At 38.7% G+C, this 26,339-nt stretch overlaps 1 protein-coding gene across 2 annotated transcripts in view; it reads left to right on the top strand.

The window, feature by feature from the left end:
• Nucleotides 1-25,905, top strand: part of pdgfd (platelet derived growth factor d) — a 165,724-nt gene extending 139,819 nt beyond the window's left edge. For both annotated transcript variants that reach the window (XM_048533534.2, XM_048533533.2), the window contains exons 6-7: nt 7,219-7,433; nt 23,665-25,905. In XM_048533534.2, coding sequence (XP_048389491.1) covers nt 7,219-7,433; nt 23,665-23,796 — 347 coding nt within the window. In that variant the 3' untranslated portion in view covers nt 23,797-25,905. The remainder of the gene's footprint in view (nt 1-7,218; nt 7,434-23,664) is intronic.
• The last annotated feature ends 434 nt before the right edge of the window (nt 25,906-26,339 follow it).

Raw genomic sequence — 26,339 nt, 5'->3', positions numbered from 1 at the left:
TTCAGCTTTCTAAATTTCCTCCCCATTTAGAAAATAGTTCATGCCTCTATTCTTCATGACCTCACACTTGCTCACATTATACTCCATCTGCCACTTCTTTGTCCACTGTCCTAACCTGCCCAAATCCTTCTGCAGCCTCTCCCCTCCTCAATACTACCCATCCCTCTATCTATCTTTGTATCATCTACAAACTTGGCCAGAATGCCCTCTGTTCCTTCATCTAGATCATTAATGTATAATGGGAAAAGCTGAGGTCCCTACACTGACCCTTGTGGAATACTACTTATCACTGCTACCATCCTGAGAAAGACCTTTTTATCCCGGATGTGGGCTTCTGTCAGTGAGCCAGTCTTCCATCTCAGCTAGCACCTTGCCACTAACACTATGGGCCTTATCTTACTTAGCAGCCTCCTGTGCAACACCTTGGCAAATGCCTTTTTGAAGTCCAGGTAGATAACATCCATTGACTCTCATTGGTCTAAGCTGCTTGTTGCTTCCTCAAAGAATTCTAGCAGATTTGTCAGGCGTGATTTACCCTTGATAAAGCCATGCTGACTTTGCCTATTTTACCGTATGCTTCCTAGTATTCAGAAATCTCATTCTTCACAATGGACTCCAAAATCTTACCTATAACCAAGGTTAGACTAATCGGCCTGTAATCTTCCATCTTTTGCCTAACTCCCTTTTTAAACAAGTGTGTCATATTGTGATTTTACAGTCCTCCATTATCTCTTCAGCTGTCTCATACGATCTCTGGGGTGTAGTCCATCTGGTCCTGGTGACTTATCCACCTTAATTCCTTTCAGTTTTTCTAGCACCTTCTCATTGGTGATGGCCACCATACGAGCTTTGCTCCCTGACTCTCTTGAATTTTTGATATTTTACTCATGCCTTCCACCATGAAGACTGGTGCCTAGTAGTTATTCAGTTCCTCAGCCATTTCCTTGTTCCCCACTATTATCTCTCCAGCGTCATTTTTCAGTGGTCCAATGTCCATTTTTGTCTCTCTTTTGCCCTTTATATACCTAAAGAAACTCATAAAGTCCTCCTTTATATTACTGGCTAACTTACCTTCATACTTACTTTTCTCTTTTAATCTACTTATTTCATTTTTGTTGCCCTCTGTCAGTTTTTGTAAGCTTCCCAATCCTCTGGCTTCCCACTGCCCTTCACCACATTATCTGCTTTCTGTTTTGTTTTTATGTTGTCCCTGACTTCCCTTGCCTGCCATGGTTGTCTCATCCTCCCTTTAGTACGCTTCTTTTTCCTAGGGATGCATTTTTGCTGTGTCCTCTAAATTACCTCCAGAAACTCCTGCCAATGCTGTTCTACTGCTAGACTCCTCTCCGGGTCAATTCTGCCCAACTCCACCTTCATGCATCTGTAGTTGCTTTAATTCTCCTCTAATATCACGACCTCTGATTCTATCTTCTCCCTCTCAAACTTCAAAGTAAATTCAATCATATTATGGTCAATGCCTCCTAAGGGTTCCTTCATCTTAAGCTCCCTTTATCATTGCAAAACACTAAATCTAATGGGCTCCCCCAAAAGCTGCTCCAAAAAGCCACTTCATAGACATCCCAGAGATTCCTTTCTTGTAATCCACTATCAACCTGAGTTTCTCAGTCCACCTTCATATTAAAATCCCCCATAATCACTGTAACTTTGCCTCTCTTACACACTTTTTCCACCTCTTAGTGTATCTCATGCCCCAGCAATAATTCGAGGTAATTCAAGATTAACTCCTGAATAACTACTCAATTGAACCCCAGCTTATCTCTCACAGCCCCTGCTATATTTCTCACAGACCCTGACCCAACAGTCCTCGGCCATTAGACTCAGTGGAGTTTCTCTCCCTGTCTTGACCCAATGCCCAATTCCTCCTCCATTGACCTGACACCACTTCCTCCTTCACTAGACCTGACTGTTTTCCACCACCCTACCCATTAAACTGCAAAATAAGACAATTGATTGCTGTAGTAAAGGGATGTCAGATCTGCCAGAGCAGAGGTACAGCTCTGCATTTCTGAAGAATCCCTGATTGGAATCTTCTGTCAGAAGTGCATAGATCCTTTGTTGCAATATGAAGGAAACCCACATCATTCCACATTTTATGACTGTGACCGGTGAAGTGCAATGTCATTTTAGTCCCATTTCTCTACAGGTCACAGTGTCAAATCAGAACTACTTCTTCCAGCTTCTAAGATGACCAATTAAATACAATCTCTATATCAGGTTTTGAATAACAAGTTTCTTAATAAACACAATGATAGATTTAATATCAAAATAAAATGTATTGAATAAAGTTACAATATTTGGATAATATAGTCAATAATATCGAAGTACTAATGCTTATCCCTCTAAATTGTCTCAAAATAAACAGACACAAACACACACACACACACACACACACACACACACACACACACACACACACACACACACACACACACATACAATGGATGTATTTTTCGGGATTAGTTTTCTGAAAAGGTAAATACTGCCCAGTGTATTATTGTTGAAGGCAAAAGGATAAAGGATAAAATAGTAGGATGTCCTGGAATCTGTTAGATGAATATTATGATACGTGTGGACAAATTACTGATGTTGCATTGAATTATCCTGCAGGCCAACATTGTTCAAGAAATACATTCATAATGTTCCTTCAATCAATCTTTCAAATGAATAACAGATTTCACTCCAGCTGATGTAGGGAGTTTTCTTTTCAGAAATGGAATAGATCAGCTGGGTAACTTGTTGAACTCAGCTGGTTCTTAGCAGCCTTTACTCCAATTAAACCAGATAAATAAGAATATCTCCAAGCCATTTGCCATTCAAAAACAGCCCAGCAGGTTCTGCAGCAAAGCCAACAGTTATCACCAGTGATTTGCTCTCTTATTTTTAAACAAAAGGCCTGCAATGCCCACATTGAAGTTTCAAAGACCAGCTGTGGCATTTTGTTCATGTGACTTACTCATCCTTTTTACACATGTCTATAAATGTGCTGTAATTTGTATTACAATTCAACTAACAGTGTGATTTTTTTTAACTGATACAATAACTAAACATGCTACTGCCCAGTAAAATATTTTGAAGTTGGAACTAAGTTTCTTGGATGTAGCTTTGATGCTCATTTCTGCTTTTCTACAGCAAATGGTACATAACATATCAGCAAAACTGTAGAATTATGAAGGTGGTCCTCAAATTTAACATGACAGTTATGCCTTGAAACAATCAAAAAAATAGGAAACATAACCCAAATAAATCAAATACCAGCATTAATTTATTGCTGTTGCCAGTTGCAATTCCACTGCCGACATGTTTGATTGAATGTTTGGGAGATGGAGATGAGTGACTTCACCAATGATCCAAAGAGCAAAGATCATATTTCCTCAATCTTGTCATCATAACAACCACGTTCCCTGTCTCATTTGTGTTTTTTTTTAATTTTGTATATGTTGATGTTGGACCAATGCCTTGAACTTGTTTCCAGCAAGTTTCTTGTAGATGTATTTTGAGGTTATGACGGGCAAAAGGGAACCATTTGTGACTGCCAACAATATTTTGGTCGGAGTGCTTCAACTGATACAGCAGCAATCCACTGGTCTGCTAATCCCTTAGTCCTGCACCCTGGCTTTCACCAACTCACCAGGACAGCCAGAGCTATTCATAGTATCTGTGTTACTGTATTTTTTCACAAGTACAAAACCACAATTTCAAACACGTAAATGTGCTTCGCGCTTGCACAAGCTGTAATAACACAGAAAGCAGCATAGTTCTGCGATAATGAAATTCATTGTGATGTTGAACTCGCATTTTGAATATGAATTTGAGATAGCACAATACTGTGTGTTGTGTGTGCTGCCATCCGTATTTTCTAAATGTGTAGGTTCTTTAGGGACTTACTTGTTCTAATGTGTGTGAGGGTAGCCACCTTGCGGTCTGGTAAGAAAAGTCATATAGAATGAACAAGATGTAGTTTATTGTATCTCTGCAATTATGTCCAGTTGTAAAAAAAGATTATACATTGCTGTAAAGACAATTGGGAGTATCTAGTCTTATTTCTGTCTCCTGTGAGATCCTACATTGATTTCCCATCAAGTCCTCAATGACATGCTTATTGTACTCACTTAAGTATTAACCTATTCTGACCCTCTCAAACCCATATGGTATATTTTCCCCTAATCTTTTTTTTCTGAACTTATTGTTATACATTTATTTATATAATTACATTTCACTCTTCTCCCGATATGTTTTTCTTTCAGACTTGGATGAAAGATTGTTTTGTTGGATAGAAGGTAGTTTGCTCGGTAAAAGGTGATTTGTTGGTTAGACGGTAGTTGTATTAAACTCCCTTCCTGGCATTTTGAAGTTATCTCTTTAACCTTTCACCTTCTGCATTTCTTTCAAGGAAGCCATCACCCCTACCTGAGCAGACTTTGTTTTTCTTCATAGAATCTTGACTTTTGAGATATTGCTTGTCTCTTCTTAGTGGTGTCCATCAAACCAGTGTAGTCACAGTTTTCTGTCCCACCAATATGAAACAATACCAATAGCTAACCCCGTGGATATGGCATCTCGTTGAGGAACCACCATGAGTTTGCCGAGAACTGTAAGATCTTCTACCAGCTGTTCTTTGACAGTTTGTTCTTTAACACCTTCCCGCTGAATAAGATTCAAGTCCGTTTCATCTCAGGCCTTTCTACTTGGGACTGGTGTGAAGTGCACATGGTTTTTTTTCCCTACTATTTGATGCCCCTTATGTTGGGGAATTGCTTTGAGCACGTTTATTGATATTAATTGAAATTCCCTATGCATCATATTATTGAAGTTATGTTAGGTAAACAATATTTTTTCAACAAATGTGCATCCTATAACACTGTGATATTTGCATGTGAGTAACTCAAATTTTCTGACATGCAGTTTGATGTATGTGTCAGTAGGCCCAAAGGTTTGGCCTGGGCCACTGATGTCCCCCAGAAAAGATTTTGTGTTTATCTTCTGCTCAAACCATTCAATTTCCTATCTCCACGTGGGTGTTTCTTTGGTCTTTTGCCCATATATGTACAGTCCATAAAGTGGGACAAAACTGATCACACAAATTAGCACCTCATCAGTCAACTCCCAATTCATCCTAAGGTGATGAAAAGTGTGGTCATCAGTGATATCAGGCAGCTCTTATGCAGCAACAAGCTGCTCAGTATGAGTTTTGCCTTGACTTCAACCTCATTAGAGCTTTGGTCCAATTATTGATGCAAGAATTGATTCTCGAGGTGAGGTGAGGGTGGCAGCTCTCGACATCATTGCAGAGCCTGACTTAAGTATGGCATCATGGGAACATTAGCAGTGGAAATCAGGGGAAATGTCTCCAAAGGATAGAGTCTTTCCCAAGACTAACCAAGATGCTTGTGTTTGCTGGAGACCAATTACTTTAGTCTCAGGACGTTGCTGCAACAAGGGTAGTGTGCTGGACCCAAACATCCTTTGCTGCTTCATCAATATCTTCCTTCGAGCATATGGTCAGAAATCAGTGTGCAATGATCACTTGCACAAGGGTCAGAATGATTTTCAACACTCAGATAATGAAGTAGTTCATGTCCACAGGCAGCAAGACTTGGACAACATCCAGGCTTAGCTTGATAAGTGGTATGTCGTGTTATGTAAGTACCAGTAATAGTTATGTCCGATAAGAGAGAATCTAACCTTTCTCCTTAATATTCAGTGGCATTATCATCACTGAATCCCTGTCAACCTAGAGGATCATTGTCTAGAAACTGAACTGGACTAGCCACTTAAATACCATGGCTACAAGGTCAAGGAATTCTTAGGTATCTCACCTCCTCGCTCACTGAAGTCTGTCCGCCATTCACAAAGCATAAGTCAGGAGTATGATGGAATACTCTGCACGTGCCTGAATGTTGCAACCCTCAAGAAACTCAACACCATCCAGATCAAAGCAGTCTGCTTGATTGGCATCCCATCCACCCTTTTAAATATTAATTTCCTTCAGTACTGACATGGAACAACACCCTACAAAATGCACTTCAGCAATTCAATAAGCCTTCAACTGCATCTTCCATCACTGTGCCCTGCATCACCTAGAAGAACAATGGCAAAAGATACATGGGAGCACCACCACCTTAAAGTTCTCCCCCAAGCCCTAAACCATCTGGACTTGGGATTATATTACTGTTCCTTCATAGTTGCTAAGTCAAATTCCCAGAGCGCCCTTCCTAACATGGCTAAACATGTTCCACTATCCCTTGGACTGCAGTATTTCAAGAAGACAATTGAGCATTACCTTCTCAATGACAATTTGTGATGGTTAACATCTTGTCAATGACAGTCACATCCCATGAAAGAACAAAAAAATATAATTTTACTATTTCCAGCCTGGTAGCCTGTTGAGATGTGAGTGTTGCTGAGAAAGATTGATGTCTATTCACAGCACTAGCATTTTATTCAGATAAAATAATTGGAGATATTTCACAATGATCCAAACTCTGTGACATATGTATTCTGATACCATTGTATAATTAGCCTTTACACATTTTATACTTTCTCACCTTCTCGCTTGTTAAACTAAATTTACTGCCAAACACAAAAAGAGTGAAACTAGATTTCACAGCAATGGTAAGATAATATCAATAACTTGATATTTATTTGTAAATGCTTGCATTATTAGTAGCTGAAATTATTGTTACTTGCTGAAACACAGTCAAGATGTAGAAAATGCATGAAACAGGACCTACAGCCTAACAGACTTAATAAAATACCTCGCCTTGTTTTAAATTTATATTATGCATTTTGTGATTGGTATAAGGGGAATGCATTAATATGTGCTTGCAGTACTTTTGTACCTGGTACAAAGCAACTTTTATCATTAGCAGAATAAGTACCTAGAGCAAACCAGTGAAATTAATAGAATGATCATGGGGTTTAGTAGTAGGTTTTGAATATAGTGTATTATATAAGATCTATAAGTTTAAATGATCATTGCACAGCTTGATATAAAATAAATGTAATAGCATAATAAACAGTCTAAACTAATAGCTGAGATAATAGAATTAAACTGTGATGTGCTTGCCAGGAAAAGTTATTTGGTTTTACAAGCCTGAAAAGCTTGCAAATGTTTATCAATGGACACTTTCTGAACCCAGAAAACAAGCCTTAATGATGGCAAAGAAGAACTTATTTTCTCTAAACCTTCTTTTATAGCTGACCTGAACAGAATGAATAATGATGTTAAACGCTACAGCTGTACTCCACGAAACTACTCCGTTAACCTTCGAGAAGAGCTTAAGCAGACGAATGCAGTCTTCTTCCCTCGGTGCCTCCTTGTTCAACGTTGCGGGGGAAACTGTGCCTGTGGTACTGAACACTGGCGATCCTGCAACTGCATGCCAGCCAAAAGCATTATGAAATATCACGAGGTATTTGTAATGAAATTATCTTTAACTGCAACTATGATATTATACGATGGTACCAGGAATCCTCAGATATAAATCTGCTCCAGTTGCTTCCAGTTGGAACTATAATATTCTGGTTCAAATAAATAAACTAAAAGCAAAGAGCTAAAAATACTCAGCAGGCCAGTGGCATCTGCCGAGGGTGAACCGTGAGTAATAGCAAATGAGGTACCAGTGACCCAGTTCACGTGCCTGATTGTTCGGGGCAATGCCACTTTGGCTGTTGTTAGGAGGCCCAATCAGATGTTACCCTGATCAAGTACTTGCTGTCTGGCAGCCTGAGGGACTCATCCCTTTAAAGGGAGGAGATTCGGCCTTCAAGTCCTGCTGGCGAATTGCAGTGCCGGTAAATTGTCAGCACTGAGCCAGCCACTGGGACAGGTGGCCACCGGTTGGGAATGCTCCATCATGGATGCTGCTCAGGAACCAAGTGAAGTGGGCACAAGGTTACCAAGGCCAACTGGGCAGGCCCCAGGGAAAGGAAGGGTTTGTGAGAACGGGGTTATGTGGTCGACGAGGGCAGGCCTTGCTGTGAGGACATCCCTCCATGCACCAATAACAACAATGTGGATGATGGCACAAGTGAAAAGGAGAGGTTAAATTTAAAAAAAACAGATGATGCATCTGATGGTGATGTAAGTGGGAAATAGGAGAATCATCACCGATAGCTGCAGTGCAAGAAGTGAGCGCAAAGGTTATGAGCTTAAATTGTTCACAAAACTGTTATTTTGCAAATGGTGATCATTGAACCCATTGTCTGCGCCAGTTTCCAGAGCGTTTTGGTTTTGTATCAATCTCTCCCCTTTTCAATGTAATGCTGCACGTTGTTTTTGTTTAAATAATAATTTAATGCCTTTTTGAATATGTCAATTGAACCTGCCCGCACCTCGCTTCCTGGCAATGCGTTCCAAAACGCAACTACTCTCTGGGGAAATGATTTTCTCTTACCTCTCATTTGCTTCTCTTGCAAAACACTTCAAAAATATGTCCTCTGGTTGTTGATCTGTTTACTTGTGGGTGCAGCTTCTCCTTACCCAGTCTGTCTGGAGCCCTCATGATTTTGAAAGTGCGAGTCAAGTCTCCTCTTATTTTTCTCCTCTTCAAGGTAAACAGTCCCAACCTCTCCAGTCTACTCTCATAATCAAAGTTTCTCATCCCTGGAATCATTCTCATAAACCTCCACTGTGCTCTTTCAAAGACACCCTTCCTAAAGTGTGGCACTCAGTCCTCAAGTTGGAAGTATACTGGAAGACCCCAAACAGTCAAGCAGTGATAGAATATCAAATCTGGAATCAGATTTCACAGAAATGTAAGAATAATAAGGCAATAAGAATTGTGGATTCCAACTACCTAAATATTAATTGAGATAATTTTAGTGTCCGAGATAGGGAGGGCGCAAGATTGTTAAATTGCATTCAGGAGAACTTTTGTTTTGCCAATGTGTAGAAAATCCTCACAGTCCCTCTAAACCTCTAGCCCTTAACCTTAAAATGATGTCCTCCTGTTATGGGCCGTTTAGCTGCCTGCTATTCACCTTGTTCATGCCCCTCGTAATCCGATACAGCTCAATCAGGTCCCTCTCTCAGCATTCTCTGCTCTAAAGAAACTAACACAAGCCTCTCTTCATAACTGGAATAGTCACCACATTGTTGGAAGGATGTGTTTGCTGTAGAGAAGGCACAGATGAGATTTAGCAGGATATTGATGTGCTGGAGGGCCTGAGGAAAGATTGAACAGACTAGGGTTGTTTCCCTTAGAGCAGTGAAAGTTGAGGGGGTCCAGGTAGAAGCGTATACAATTATACGGGGCATAGACAAGGTAAATAGGAAGGCGCTTCTCCTGTTAGTGGAGGGCTCAATAACCAGGAGCATAACCTTAAGTAAGAGATTGAAGGCTAAGGTATAGACTCCCTACAGTGCAGAAAGAGGCCATTCAACCAATCAAGTCTGCCCCCATCCACTGACACACTATCCCTGTACCCTTGCATTTCCCATGGCTAACCCAGCTAGCCTGCATATCCGTTGACACTCCAGGGCAATTTAGCATGGCCAATCCACCTAACCTGCACATCTTTGGACTGGGGGAGGAAACCCATGCAGACATGGGACAAATGTGCAAACTCTACATAGTCACCCAAGGGTGGGATCAAACCTGGGTCTCTGATGTGAAGCAACAATGCTGACCGCTGTGCCACCATGCCACCCATAATGTTGGTAAGAAATATTTTCACTAAGTGGGGTAGAAGTCTAGAACTCACTTCCTGAAAGAGTGTTTGAGTCAGAAACATAACATGTAAGCACTACTTAAATATTCACTCGCATTTCCATCACCTCCAGGGCTATAGATCAAGAAACTGAAAATTAGTTTAGTGTCATCAGATCGTTGTCAACTGACATGGTCACAGTGGGGTGAATGGCCTCCTCTGTGCTGGAAACATCTGTGTCCATATTCATCTAGTTCTCTCTGCTCCTGCACATCCTTTTGAATAATACCATTTATTTTGTGGTGTCTCCATGTTCTTTGTACCAAGCTGCATCACCTCACATTTCTCTGCATATCTGCCATAAATTTGTACATTCAAACAACTTGTCAATGTCCTTTTGAAGTTCTACAGTGTTCACTTCACATTTTATAATTCTCCCAAGTTCTGAGTCATCTGCAAATTTTGAAATTGTCCCCTGCCCTTTGATCATTTAGGACTCTGTGTATATATCTATCAGGAAAAGTCAGGATCCCAATACAGATCACTGAAAACTCCATTCTCAGCCACACACCAGTCTTCTCTGTTTCCTATCCCTGTTAGACACAGCATTGAGTCCAGAAGGCTGCAAAGTGCTATTACTCAAACAAGCAAAAACAGAAATTGCTGGAGAAATCAGCAGGTCTGGCAGTATCTGTGAAGAGAAAACAAAGTTAGTGCTTCAAATCCTGACGAAGTTCTGAAGAAGGGTCACTGGTCTCAAAATATTAACCATATTCTCTCCTCACAGATGCTGCCAGACCTGCTGAGTTTCTGCAGAACTTTCTGTTTTTGTTTCAAATTTCTACCCTTCGCAGGTACTCAAATAATGTGAATATTTGTGGGTCCAACATGGAACCTTGTGAATTCCATTAATCACCAGCTTCCAAACTGAAAAAGACCCCTTTATCCACACTGCCTGTCTTCTGTCAGTCAATCCTCTATCCCTTCCATCTTGCCCTTAACACTATGGGCTCTTATCTTATTTGGCAGCCTCCAGTGCAGCACCTCGTCAAAGGCCTTCTAGAAATCCAAATAGATCACGTCCACTGGCTCGTCTTTGAATAACTTGCTCATTACCCTCTCAAAGAATTCTGACAGATTTATCAGGCCTCCCTTAATCCCTTAACAAAGCCGTGCTGACTCAGCCCTATTTTTACCATGCACTTCCAAGTACTTAAATCTCATGCTTATTAATGGACTCTAAAGTCTTACCAATTACTGAGATCAGACTAACCGGCCGATAGTTTCCAAGTCTTCTGCCTCCCTCCCTTCTTAAACAGAGGTGTTACATTTGCCATTTTCCACCCCTCTGGGCCCCTCCCTAACTTTAGCAATTCCTGAAAGATCACTAGCACTGCCTCTACAATGTCATCAGCTATCCCCACCAAAACTCAAGTGTAATCCATCCAGTCCGGGTGATTTCTCAGCGTGCATAAAAATCTAAAAAACTGAGAAAAAAACGAACCAACCCATCTTTAATTGAAGATCTTGTCATATTCCTTCTACACTAAACCATATATGAGATGGCTGCGCCAAACTAATGCTGTCTTCATGCTCAAGAAATTTCTCAGAAATGTCCAGTCTGCAAATTTGATTACTCAAACCTGTAGATTGGTTATATTTGTACCTGTGCTTCAGACTTTGAATAAACATACTTCTCTAGCATCAATAAGCACTAAATGGCATTCTGAAGAACACTGCCCTCTATCACTTTCAGTTATAAATAATATTTTTGCATAATTGGCTATAATAAGAAATTAGACACTCCTTGTGTTCAATATTATCAAATTGCATGATATTTTAGAATAGGAGCTTTAACAAGTTTGTGAAACAAAATAATAAACTAAAACGATTATTTTCATGAAGTTTTTATAATAGATATTTTATGCATTTATTTAATATAATATGTCAAATGAAGTAGTATTAAAGATCGGAATAGGAGTTTATACTAATTTTCCTCAATGAAGTCAAAATGCCTTATTTGTAAGTCGATCCATGCACCAAAGCAACTTGCAAGGAATTGCTATATTAATCTAATTCAAATCTCATTCATGATCACATTCAGCAGTGAATATGATACATTCACATTCGCCAACTATTAATCTCTCAACTGTGAGCATGCTCCAACTTGACTTCAGACTCAGGAAACAGCACAGAGAGATGCACTCGGTAACTAAGATCTCACTTCCAAATTAATTGCATTGTTGTCTTCTTTTCACATGTAGAAAAGTGGCTCTTCCTTTGACAATGTCATGTTATTAACATAGCAGGAATTTACCAGGACATTAGGTCAGAACTTTGAATGCTTCTTCTGAAATGGCCTGTTTTTGACACTGAAGGTCACACTAACACACAAGTGGATGACAATGTTCTTTGCTTCAATTGCCTTTCAGAAAGAAGTCAAAAATTGTGAAGACAATGCATTGCAAAATTTGCTAACTAGTTCTAATTCTAGTTCTTAATGGCTGTGCTGTATCCTTGCAATCCTATTGATTGTCAAAATTCTTGAATAATTACTTTCAAACATCAAATACCGTCCATAAATAGTTCTCAAAGATCTAATCATAACAGGACCATTGTAAACCTCTAAAGTGATTTATATTCATGACCACTGTGAAGTTGGAGAATAAAAATTCAAACTAGAGGCTGCTTTCCTTTTGTATTTCACTTCACATGGAAGTCCGACTGTAGCTTTTAAAGCTTAACTTTTAACATGAGCGCCTACAGTCACTCATGAGGCCAATTAATCGTGAATAATGAAACAGCTCAGACTGAGTAAATTAATTTTAAAATCTGGAAAGACAGCAGTCATTGCATCAACCTTAGTCCTGATGAACCAAAGCCCTTTGTGTTAAGCTGTAAGCTATTTATGCGTAATGAATTTGGAAGGGATTCAGCTGAAGCAAGTTTTTGATATTCCTGATGTGCAGTGTGGCAATTACTTTGTATTCTGAGTATATGAAAAGGTACATGGAATAGCAAAGAGTCACATTATAGATGATTATAAAATCATGAGGGGCATCAATAACGTGAATAGCCAAGGTCATTCCCCCAGGTTAGCGTAGTCTGCAACTAGACGGCATAGGTTTGAGGTGGGAAAGATTTAAAAGGGACCTGAGGGGCAACGTTTTCACACAGAGGGTGGTGGCTACGCGGAACAAGCTGCCGGAAGAAGTGGTAGAGATGGGTACAATTACAATATTTAAAAGACATTTGGATAGCTACACGGATTGGAAAGGTTTGGAGGAGTTTGAGCTAAATGCAGGAAAATGGAACTAGTTCCTTTCAGAAACCTGGTCAGCATGGACACTTTGGGCCAAAGGGCCTGTTTCCATGCTGTATGACTCTATTACTAGATTTATGACCTCCTTCACAATGTAGTTTACATTAAGTGATTTAACCTACAGGACATTATGTTGGGAGGATACTCACTTGCCCAATTTTTTAAAATGTAAGATTCATCATTTGGGAGAATATCCAAACATTGTTCAATATTGCCTTCATTATCATAAATTAATTGATCTGGAATAGATTGATAGCTATAAGACCATAATAAATATACACTGGAGTAGGCCATTCAGCCCCTTCTCCGAACTGCCTCCAATGAAATAATACCTTTATTTAAGTAAGTAGACCAAAACTGTCTACAATAGTCCAGATGTGGTCTCACCAAGACCCTTAGTAAGGCTTCCTTACTCGTATATTCCAAACACCTTGAAATAAGGGTCGACATTCTATTCACCTTCCTGATTACTTGCTGCACACGTGTACAGGTTTTCCGTGATATGTGCACAAGTACCCCCAAGTCCCTTTGTATTACAGCTTTCAGAAGTTTTCCTTCATTTAAATAATATTCTAGTCTTTTGTTCTCCCTTCCAAAATGAATAACTTCACATTTCCTCATGTAATATTCCATTTGCCAACTTTTTTCCCCACATGCTTAACTTATCATCATCAAGCTGTTAACTGTAGCTGCCTTACAAACTACCTTTCCACTACTTTACTGCCATCTGCAGATTCAGCAACAATACATTCACTTCCTTCCTCCAAGTCATTAATATATATGGTGAATATTTGCAGTCCTAGCATTGATTTCCTATGGGACTCCGCTGGTTACCGGTCACCAATCTAAACCCCGAATCCTCCTCACTGTTTCCTGATAATCGGCTAATTACCAATTCACGTCAAAAACTACACCCAACACTCTGGACTCTTTTCTTATGATGTAACTTTTTGTGAAATATCTTATCCAGTCTGGTTGAGGCTTCCTTGAAAAACTCTTAAAAATTAGTCAGACAAGATTCTAGTTTTGATTTTATAAATGTAATATTGTGAATGAAAATTGACAAATTTTGGATTATTCACTGTTAGAAGCAAGAATAAGTTATCAGTAATAAAGAATTAAAATTTATGGTCAATCTATAACCTTTTACAAACTGGCTAGAATCCAGGCATGATACTGGCAGTGTTCAAGTGCTTAGCACCATTAGACCCCCTTTAGACATTATTGTCTCTCTGCACACTTAATAACTATCTTATCAACAAAAACATCTAACTCTCTTTAATTGCACAGCTTACAATCAAATAATATGCATGATTACAAATCTTAGCCATATTTGGTTTTTCGCAATCAGTTCAATTATTTGGAAGATGAAAAATATTAACTGATAGCACCAATGACCTAAATCAGATTTGTATTACCTGGTGGATTTAATAAAAATAAAACATTGCTGTAATAGGCAGAAATAGTTCTTCAGGTCCGTTGAATCATGCAAGAAGAATGTAAAATAACTGTCTAGAAAATCTAGTTAAAGGTTCTAACAATTTATGTGAAAGACAGATTGTGATAACAGATTAGAACAGCAAAGACGTAAATACAAGTGACTGAAAGAAATTCAATTCTCAACATAGCAAAAATCCAATGAGCAGCCAGGTGATTGAGGACAGAATAAATTCAGGAAGTTACTTCCATCTGTTATCCTAACTTACCAACACCATTAGCACGACAGTTCACAACAGGTCTACAGAATTCAAGTTTGTTATTTATGAAGCTATGTCTCAGTGGTAGTACTCATACCAGGAAGTCAGAAGGATGTAGGCACAAACTCCCTCCCAGAGAGTTCAGTTCATAATTTAGACTGATACTTCAATGCAGTATGGAGGGGCTGTTCTGGTGTTACTCTATAATTGGTGTACAAGATTTCATCTCCTGTTCAAATGAAATATTTCATGGTATTACTCAAAGATCAGGTGAGTTCTCCTCCATACCCTTGCCACTATTTGTTCTTCAACAAATTTTACATGAAGGAGTTATTTGGTGATTATTTATTTCCGCTGATAGGATCTTCATTTTAGGAAACAAGGTATCACATTCCCTGTTTTACATACATAAATGAATTGGTTAAACGACGTTTCTGAGATATTGCAAACCACTATATAAAATATTCCTGTCTTGTAAATGTAATTTTATTTGTTCATGGGATGTGACATTAGGAGACCAGCCTTTGTTGACTAGGTGGTGAGTTACCTTCTTGAAATACTACGATCTTTATAGTGTGGGGACATCCACAGTGCTTTTAGAAAGGGAGCGCCAGGATTTGGAACCTATTTTGACAGTAAAGGATCTTCCACAAAGATTCAAATCAGGATCTTGTGCGACTAGGAAGGGACTTTGCATTTCATGGCGTTTCCATGTATTTGCTGCCTGCTTGCTTTACGGGTGTCAAAGTTGCTATTAAAGGACCTTGTGTTAGTTGCTTCATAGCATCTTGTAGATGGTAGGCATTGCTGATATTGTGTCAGTAATGAAGTGAGTGTGTATTGAAGGTGACATCCTGGCAGGCTGCTTTGCACTGGGTGGTGTCAAGTTTCTTACATATTGTCGAAGCAGCACTCATGTAGGCAAGTAGTAGTGTTCCCTCATATTCCTAACTTGCACTTGGTGAACAGGCAGTGGGGAGTGAGGAGGTGAGTTACTCACTACAGAATTCCTGGCCTTCAACCTCCTGTTGCAATCAGAGCATTTATAAGGCTAATCTAGTTCAGTTTCTCAAATGTCAAGAGGAGATTATTCAATTCTCTGTTTTTGAAGATGATCATTGTCTAGCACTAATATTGCTCGCTATTTATCAGTCCACTCCTGGATGTTGTTCTGCTTTGCCATTTCAGTCAATTACAATAATATAATTGCATTGATCCCAAAATGACCAACAACTTAAGTATCATTTTCTCTTTCGCTGTTAGTAGCAATATGGAGGCCACACATTCCAGCTGTCAGCACTTTTATCTGATACAAGCTTTGTGTACGAGAAAATAAACATTTTTGAAAATTTTCATGCAATATGCTGACCAGAATGTTAAATAAAGCCTTATCAACGGTTACAATAATTGCAACCATTGAAGGGGTGTTCACTTTGGGTCATGTCAACTGATGAATCTTTCAACAATTTCACACTATTCCCACTGAGAGAAGAATTAAGATATTAAAGTCACAAAAACTGTGCACAAATACATTTTGTTAATTCCACAGAAACCCTGGCCTCGACACCACTTACAATTTCACAGAAAATGAGCCATAAGTATTTTAAAATTTAGAAATTTCACAGGTAGCAAGCTAGTTCAGTCTCATAACTTCAACCCTGTTTAGGCAGTAGCTTTGCTAATTATATAGGCATAAATAATTTGATGCACATAAACATGTAATTTACATAAAGCTGCAAAATTATCGGGGTAGTATAATTGCCCACTATCTTAAGCAGCACAAAAGGTTTCCTAGATGCAAATATTTATTTCAAAATTTCTTAAACTTGTAACTGACAAACAGCTTCACTGCTCTTAAAAAAAAGTACCGTACACTGAAACATTCCATTAATGTAATTTCTGGTGTTTCAGTTCCTCTGTAGCACTGATCTTTAACAAGTAATCTTAAACTTTTTGAGGAAGGATCGTCAGGCCCAAAATGATAACTCTGATCTTCTTCTTCACAGACACTGACAGACCCGCTGAGCTTTTCCTGCAACTTCTGTTTTTGTTCCTGATTTACAGCATCTGCAGTTTTCTCGGTTTTTAATCTTAATCCTTATTGTATTGTAATAGTTAGGTCATGCACTGCATGCTTACATTGAAACATTGAGGCAAGAGGAGAAAGTTGACAAATAACTCTGTTTCTCTCATTTTACAAGGTATCTTTTCAGATATAGGGTTACTGGTGTTGAAATCTGTGTTAAAATACAACACCTCATACCTTTAAAAGTGCTGAAAAAGAATTAGCTCTCTATTTAGTACCCTTGCACTTGGTTTACGTAACTCTGTGTCCCAGTACATATTCGTTAGCAACATAAATACCTGTGTAACACACACAATATGCATTCACAAGTTAAGTCCACACTTAATAAATGCTGTCTGATTACCATACAAAGTCACCCAAACAAGCTTTTCTAATGATAACTGTATTGTGTCCACCAATGTGAATTTCTTTGGCCATTAGCAACCCTCAAAGAAGTTGAAGAAGGAACATTTTTGCACAATTCCAAAGCCATCGTTATACTTGAACATCAGTAAGATTTAGTAAACATGTTTATTGACTTAAATTGACCATAACTCAACTTGCATCCATAAAGCCATCCACTCGCATTTGTTTGAAGTTCTTGAAATTCTTCTGTAACTATGTGTAATGTGGAATGTTTTCAAATTGTCCAACTGGGTAAACAAATGCACTATTTATAAGCACTTCGTGTTCTTATTTGTGCATTCCCCAAATGGCATGAATCATATTGTTATTTGAGTTTTGTTTATTAAGTTTATTTTCAGCAGCTATGTCTTCTAGCTCTACTTCTCTAATTAAGGCCTTTACATGTTTGTATATATTCAACTTTGTTTAAGTTTTACGTTAAATAAAACAGCACTGTATTAATCATGCATTACTCAGCCAGGACAGTCACATTCTACACATATGAAAGGAGATTCAAAAGTGCCACATTGCGAAGTGAAAAACTCTAAGTTGTTGGATACAAAAACAGAAAGTGTTGCAGAATTTCAGCAGGTCTGGTGGCATTTGTGGCAAGAGAAGCAGAGTGTGACCCTTCATCAGAACTAGGCTATTGTATTTCATGCATCATTTGTATTATAAACAGATCTGTGAAACTGCCTAAACAATAATTAATACATTGGTGACATGTTTTTGAGAAGGCAGTGTCTTTAAGTGACCTTTTCTTAATTATAACTGAATTTGCAAGACTACTGAAATCTTCCCAAGTAATTATGTAATAGTTTGGCTTCAGCTGCACTTTATAATCTACATTAAGTGTCATGTTAGTTCAGTAACAGACGACTTAGGATTGAATCAACACCGGCTCCATGGTTAGGATAAACTTTTGTCGGCAGCTCTTTTTCATTCATATATTGTGTCTCAGTGTAAAATAGCACACATGTCACTTTGAGAATTTGTGTCTGAGCCTCTGACTAGCCCTTTTTTAAACATGAAAACTGCATTTCAGAATAAGTTGCCATGGATGTAAATATTATCCTTTCCTACAGAGCCTTGACCTTCAGACTCTTTGTATGTATTTATTTATGTGCACCTGATCACACTGGTATCGACCTTGCGCTCTCAGGCCTTCTGAGATTTACACTATCTATTCACTACAGGTAGATTTCCACATGGGTTCCCAAGTCTCCTGCTGTCATTTTGCCAGAAAATATGTTGAAATCTGAGGCGTATAATGTGAATAGGCAATACTTCAATTTCTTTGTGATATTTACCATTGTCACCAAACATACAGCAGGATTTGCAGAGAACACCACAGAATTTAGGGAACTAGGAAGTAGATTTTTTTAAAAAGGACCTCTGAAAGATAGTAATCTCCAGGTTATTTCTGTTGACATATGCTGGTGAATATAGAAATTTGAGTTTTGTCCAGATGAATATGTGCTGAATAGGAGGGCGGGTGATAGATGTCTGGGCATTGGGACCATTGTTGGGAGCAGTGGGACCTGTACAAGATGGATAGGTTACACCTGAACTAGAATGGGACGACAATCCTTGTGAGGAGGTTTGCTAGTGCTGTTGGCAAGGCTGTAAACTAATGTGGCAGGAGGTGGCATCCTGAGAGAATATTTAGCAGAGGGAGATAAATAGCCAGAATTAGAAGTGACAGCAAGTGATTTAAGAAGGCATGGAAATTGTAGGCCATTAAAAGCATAGAGTTGTTTGGCAAGGTTGGATAGTGTATATTTTAATGTAAGGAGTCTGACGACAAAGGCAGATAAACTGAGAGCACAAATTAAAATGTAGGGGTATGATTTAATTGCTGTCACTGAGATATTGTTGAGAGCGGCAGGACTGGCAGCTCAATATTCCACGATACAGAGTATTTAGGCAAGACAGGGAAGGATGTTAAAGAGGACCAGGTGTCCCAATATTGATCAAAGAATCAATTATAGCAGTAAGGAGGGATGATATCTTAGAAGGCCCATCAAGTGAAGCTAGATGGGTAAAACTTAAAAACCAAACAGGAGCAATTGCAATACTGTGAGTGTACTAGGAACCCCCACCAGTCTGGGAGAAACAGAAGTGTAGATATGTCGCCAATTTTCAGAGACACGTAAAAGCAATGGTGTAGTGACGGTAGGAAATTTCAATTCCCCACCATAAAATAATGGTAGTGTGAAAGGTTTAGAAAAAGATGAACTCTTATGCATACAGGAGAGCTATTTAAGCCAGTACATAGAAAGCCCTACAAGAGAGGGGTGGTTGAGACATTGAAGCTGGGCAAGTGGTTGAAGTATCAGTGGGGAAACATTTTGGGGACAGTGATCATAACTTCATTAGATTCAAGATTGTAATGGAAAAGACCAAGAATGGGCCTGAAATCAAAGTTCAACACTAGGGAAAGCTGATTTTAATAAGATAAGATGTAATTTGGCCAGAGTGAACTGGGAGTAGATACTTTTAGATATATCTGTAACAAAGCAGTGGGGCATGTGCCAAAGGGCCTTTTCTGTGCTATGGATCTCAATGATTCTATAACTCTGAAATAATGCCAATGGGCATTAATTAGATGCTCCAGTTTATTGTTGTGATACATATTTTCCGCTTACAGAAAGATGAGAAGCAGTTACATTTGGAAATTTCAATGGGGATGTAGGTTGTGTTGACCAGTCTTAAGCATGCACAAGATGTTTAAGGGTGTAGCAAAAGCAAATCTTTATTTATACAGTATGTAATATGTTATTTAAATTATGTAATAAGATCAAGGGAAAAAAGTTATAAATATCTGAAAAGCAAATTTAGGACTGATATTTGTAATTTTCTTTATTCACACAAAGTCAACTCATTTTAAACATTGGACTTCCAGATAGGGTATGGAATATTGGATAAATAACTAGATACTGAAATGGAGGCACAGAAAGGCTATCAATATTGATCTGGTAGCCCCTTCAAATGTTGGGAAAGTCGATCCAAAGGGTTTTTTGCGTGTTTAACTTAGCTGTCCATTTCCCCATTTCGTTCAGATGAGCAGCCTATTCGATTTCAGTCCTGCCGTTGGTAAAACTCCCCCACAGTGGGACAAAATTGATAAACTGATCCTACCCAGCTCCCCGCGATTTCACCACCTCTCCCAGCTCCTGGGAGCAGGTACATGCAAATCAATATTTATAACTGATTAAAAATAAAGGTACCTTTCAAAACCTCAGGATTATGGTGCTTTACATGGCACAATTTTGTACTTTTGACCTCCATGTCACTTCTGTAATGCAGGAAACATGACAGTCAATTTACATGCAGCAAGTACCCACAAACAGCAATGTGAAAAGTCGTCCCAATAATTTTTCCTTTCAGGGATACCCGTTTGCCAGGATTCTGGGGAGCACTCCACTATTCTTCAAAATAGAACTTCTGCATCCATCTGAGCGAGCAAATTCTGATTTATTTTAACATTTTATCTGAATAGTAGCTCCTCTGACTGTGCAGTGTACTCCCACAATCCTGCATGGAGTGGCAGTTCCTCCTACTGAGTGTTCTGGAGTGGGAGCAGAACTCTTCAACCTCATTAGCTGAGCTTCCTTTATGTGCAGCTGTATTATGCTGTGCGTAGACCCTTGGTACGCAAACACCTAGTGTCACTACATACTGAGGTTCTACCTGTCCCCAGTGTTACGAGGGATGGCTCTGGCCTCATTACTGCAGAACACTCCAACTAGTCTGACCTTTCTGTACCACCTGTCCCTCAAGGAAGAATTTTCAATGAAAAACACCTTTGACCACGAATCCACCAGGCATTGGTCAACACATAATGTCCTCAAGATCTTGCAGGAAAAGGAGAAGGTTAATCCCTGAGCAGACTGTCAAAGTCATTTGGCAGAATGACTCATTTCCAGAACATTTCAACAAGCACCAAGACGTTGCTTGGCTGGTAACAAGAAGGGCATTACCCATTAGATCCTTTGTGCATGCCCAGACTCTCTGTGCAACTGCACACTGCCCTCAAAGTGGTTGTGGGGTATGGGGGCCACTGTCACACATCTCCTTCAAGACTGTACCTTCGCAAAGATCTGGAGAGAAATCCAGTGGTTTTTGTCAAGGTTCATCCTGAGCAGCTCTATGACACAGGACTGTGCTCTACGGTCTGTTCCCCAGGAAACACACCAACGCAAACATTGATTGCGCCTGAAAGACCATCAACTTGGTGAAAGATACTCTTTTGTAAGCAAAAAACGTGTTGGTCTTCTAGTGTAAAGAGTTGACCTGGACTGTGCATTGCAGACTGGCACATTCCAACATTCAGGACTGTGTACTGAGGGATGCACTGAAGCTTAGAGCAGCTGCCACCAAGTTGTAGTGGGGAAAGACCGCTGTCTAAGGTCTTTCTGCCAAAGTAAAACAGAGTTCCATTCAGTTGTCAGACTGCCTTGTTGCCTCAAAGTGCAAATATTTTCTTCCTGCATGAGCTAAATTTGCTGGTCTTATTTGCAACTTCACAAAAGCTCGAAGGGATATAAAATTCCAGTGTGTCGTTTGGGTTTCTTTTTCCTCATAAAAATTGTACAGAACAGAATGATAACCTTTTTGTATGTGCTTAAAGATGATTTCTTTATGAATAAAGTATATTTTTTGCAATAAAAAGGAAGGGTCACTGATGACACATAGGGCTGGATAGCCATCTGCAAGCTGGATATTGGGAGGCATATTCCCAACTTTGCACACCTGCCTCAGGAAAATGTGGCTTCAGAGCACTAATTGTCACTACAGCAGGTAAAGGTGTATGTTGTGAGTCAGGCCAGTCAAGTTCGGAGGACTGAGTGCTGAGCTGGGCTGTTCAAAAGGCCCATCTCGGTGCTTTGAAAATTCATCCCATTTATCACAATAACACTAAGGCTCTGTACCCCCAACCTCCACACATTCTAACACCCCAAAAACTCCCCGAGCCTTATCCATGTTGCCCAATGCCCTCTACCCAATCCACTGCATCTCACAAACTCCATGCCAAGTCATACCACTCCATTCAGCCCACTATAGCCACATTCCCTCATGCCTTTATACTTCTAACCTGTGATGTGACCACTCCCCTAAAAGTGCTATCCTTCTTATCCTCTGCCTTATGGATGCAAAACTGTGACTTGAGCTATCGCTCAATTTCCCAGGCCCAGTCTTCAGCCTTGTGCAGCCCATGATATTTCTTTTTGATATGTTCAGCTGAGACTTCATTTATACCTCAAAATGTCCACTCAATTTGGCTGAGCTGATCTGCCACTGCATAACTTTAGTAACTATTCATTACAATTAAAATAGTACAGAAACATACAAGTATTCACCAATTAGTTTTTGTCCTGTATCTGAACTAAGAGCCAACTGCAGGACAAAGCTCCCAGTTCAGACTCTGCTCTTGAGTTGTTTTCTGTGTTTCCCTTTGCACACTCTTTTCGAGCATTCAGACCAGTTCCCCTTGATATGAAGGGAACCAAAGGCATTGTTGTTAAATTTGCTGATGACTCACAGATAACTGGGAAAGTAAGTTGTAACAATTTCATGAGGAAGCTACCAAAGCATGTATAAAGCGAGTGGACAATGATCTAGCAAATGGAGTATAATGTGGGAGTTTTTGAATTGCCCATTTTGGCAGAAAGAATTAGAAGAAGCATATTATCTAAACGCTGAAGGATTCCTAAACTCTGAGAGTCAAAGGGACCTGAGGGTCTCGCTGCATGAATCATAACAGGCTAGTATGCAGGTTTAGCAAGTTATTAGGGAAATTAATAGACATTTAACATTTATTGCAAGGGTAGTTTTTTTTTAAGTGAGGGGAGGTTGTACTTAAGACATACATGGAACCAGTGAGACCCACATCTGTGCTACTGTTTCTATTGCTGGTCATCTTACTTATGGAAGAATGCAAGTGCATAAGAAGCAATTTAGACAGGCTTTGCTAGACTAATACCAGGAATGTGTTATCTCATGAAGAAAGGACAGGACAGGACAAACTTGTAACCACCAGAGTTTAGAAGTACAAGAGGTGACTTGACAGAATGAGAATCTGAAGGATCGTAACAGGGTAGTTGTGGAAAGGATTTTCCCCTTGCAGGAGGATTGGTAATTAGGGTCAGTGTTTAAAAATATAAAGTCGCCCATTCTGCACAGGGATGAGGATGCTTTTTTCTATCATTGTTGAAAGTCTTTGGAACACTTTCTCCTGAAAAGGCAGTGGAAGCAGTATCAGAATATTTTTAAGCTGGAGAAAACCGCATTCTTAACAAGCAAGGAGATAGAAGGGAAGATTGAGAAGTCAGATCGGCCTTGAATAGAATATTACCTTATTTTTGATTTTGTATGTTCATATGTATGTTTGTACATGTATTTACCTTTATGATCTTTCACTGCAAGGATCAATATTCCACATAAAGATTTTATTGTAATCAAGCATGCATTTGCTGAAAGTCCATATGATTTTGTTTCAGGTGTTGAGATTTATTCCTGAGCCGGGTCAACCACGCAGGAGGGGCAGGAACAAGAACATGGGCCTTGTCAACATCCAATTGGAACATCATGAACGCTGTGACTGCATCTGCAGTTCCAGGCCACCCCGATAAATTAAGAACTGGATTGCTGATAAAGGCTGTTAAGGACCTTTATTTTTAACAAAATTGCATTTGTGTACAGATAATCGCTGGCAGATGCTGTTTTCCAACATTACAGAAAGTAATTAACTGCTGCGCTTGAATATATTCTTTAACTAGCATTGTGTCAGCCAGACTTTCATCATAATGCCTTGCTTATTGTAGTCAAAACATTATAAAATTGGGTTTTTTTAATTCAACCAGATTTTATGCAAAGACAATCTTCAACTTTTTTTTCTAATGTTCAGAATATCATCTCAATCAGTTTATTGGATTGAAGTCTGAGAGCATGTCAATCATAAAGCAATGTTTTTGAAGACAGTTATTATTCAACGTTGAAGAAGGAAGTTAACCACAGATATGGCTTTTCTATTTTCAGAAGCACCTTGAACGTTTCACATTTTAACAACTATTTCAGATTAAATGTGAAACTGCTTTAAGCAAAGCACTATTGTAAGTCTACTTAGAGTTAAAATGTTTCTCAGGCAATGTTTGTTAATGCTTGGATCTCTTTCAATTACTTTTATCACTGAACATGTAAATGATATTTAAGTGCTTTTCTTCCAATCCTTTGCAAGTCAACCGAAATATAATGCACGTTTTTCGTTTATTTTTGGCCAAAGAAACTAATCCTTTGTTATTGTTTGTTACATTATTTTTGTTTCATTTTGTAATACGTAGTGTTACACATGATGATTAACCTCCACAATCATCATCTTAAAAGGTAAAGCTTTAAATGAAGGATGGTTTCATTACAGTACTAACAATGTACCATGGTTCAAAGAGGCCTGATTGAAAGACATACTTTGATCTTCCAGCTTTTTTAAAATAAGAACAATATTCATCAGTTGAAAGAGTGAATGCAAATCAGCTGAACAGATTAGATTCTGATGTGGCTAATAACTATATGAAACAATGCTTGAAGTGAAATGTTTTAAATTGAAATCATTCAGTTTCATTCCATTGTAAGAAAATACAATTGGTCTGATATTTTCTATTGTCGTTTATAATTACAGTAGTCTTCAAGTCCTGGGTATCCAAATCAATGATTGTCAATTAAAGGCACCAAGTCTTTGTGTCTCACCTGTTCAACTCAAATCTTAGTCTAAGAGAAGACGACAATTACTTTGGCTACTTTATATGTCTATGGTCAGTACTTACATCCATTTTAATGATTGCAGTATACAATAGGGAGTGGTTATGCCATTTTGTGCTCACAACAAAAATCACTTGCCATTGTTAGTGCCAATTGCCTTTGAGACATACTATGTGGAGAAGCTAAGCAATGTTTTTTTTTATAAAAAGGATATTTCTTTCTGGCAGTGACAGTCTTCAATAGACTATCATATTTGAAAATCCTGTAAAATTGAAAGACTCTGAAATAACTGGTTTTGAAACATATTGAACTTTTACTGTACCAGTTAGAATTATGAAAGGCTTTTAGAATTAATGATGAAGAATTTTGTTCAATTTGAGCACCATAATTACAAATTAGTTGGTTAATGGAGTCAGTTGCACAGGAGGAGTTCACATGCCAGCTTACTGCCTGCTTAAGATCATGTACGTATAAAGCTCTCTGCACCTTATAAATTAATGCAATATTATCTTTCAAATTCATATCCCAAAGCACCTTTTTTGAGATTTTCAGCCACCTTCAGATTTAGAATTTAAGAAATAAGGAAAAAAAAAGTGATTTTCTTAAGATGATATTTATTTTTTCTTAAGATTAGACATTTTTGGTTTCCTATGGATTGTTTAGTAATTTGCTGTGCTACAATATTCTTTCAGTACTGCAAGGATAAATAGCCTTTAGAAAAATTCTGCAGGGTCCTGGGATATTGATGTTGCTCTTGTGTAATAAGAACACAATTTCCTAAAGTGCAGTTCTTATACTTCAATACAACTTACTTTTAAATATATATATAGCATTTCAAACAGCTTACTTTGATTTTTTTTTGTATGTATTATTATGATTAGAATTATGATGTGCTCTTTGTCTTGATGGAATGTAAAGATTGCTTGAGAAAGGGAATTGTAGAGGATTATTTTTTGTTATAAAATAAACTAAAATTTTCAACTTTATTTGTTATACTGCTTCCTGGCCAATCCACAGTTATAGAGTCATAGAGCACAGAAACAGACCCTTCCGTCCAACCTGTCGAGGCCAACCATCATTCCAAACTAAAATGGACTCACCTGCCTGCTCCTGGCCCATATCCCTCCAAACTTTTCATATTCATGTATTCATGCAAATGCCTTTTAAATGTTGTAATTGTACCCTCAGGAAGTTCCTTCCACACACAGACTACCCTCTGTATAAAAAAATTGCCTCATGTCTTTTTTAAATCTTTCTCCTCTCACCTTAAAAATGTGCCCCCTCGTCTTGAAATTTCCCATCTTAGGGAAAAGACACCTGTCATAAACTCTATCTGTACCTCTCATTATAAACTTCTATTAGGTCACCTCATTATCCATAATTAGTAGAAGCTTTGCCAGACAACGCTATTAGGATAAAG

This window comes from Stegostoma tigrinum, chromosome 6 (genome assembly GCF_030684315.1).
Source record: "Stegostoma tigrinum isolate sSteTig4 chromosome 6, sSteTig4.hap1, whole genome shotgun sequence".
Classification (NCBI taxonomy): Eukaryota; Metazoa; Chordata; class Chondrichthyes; order Orectolobiformes; family Stegostomatidae; genus Stegostoma; species Stegostoma tigrinum.
This window is presented reverse-complemented; position numbering and strand designations above follow the sequence as displayed.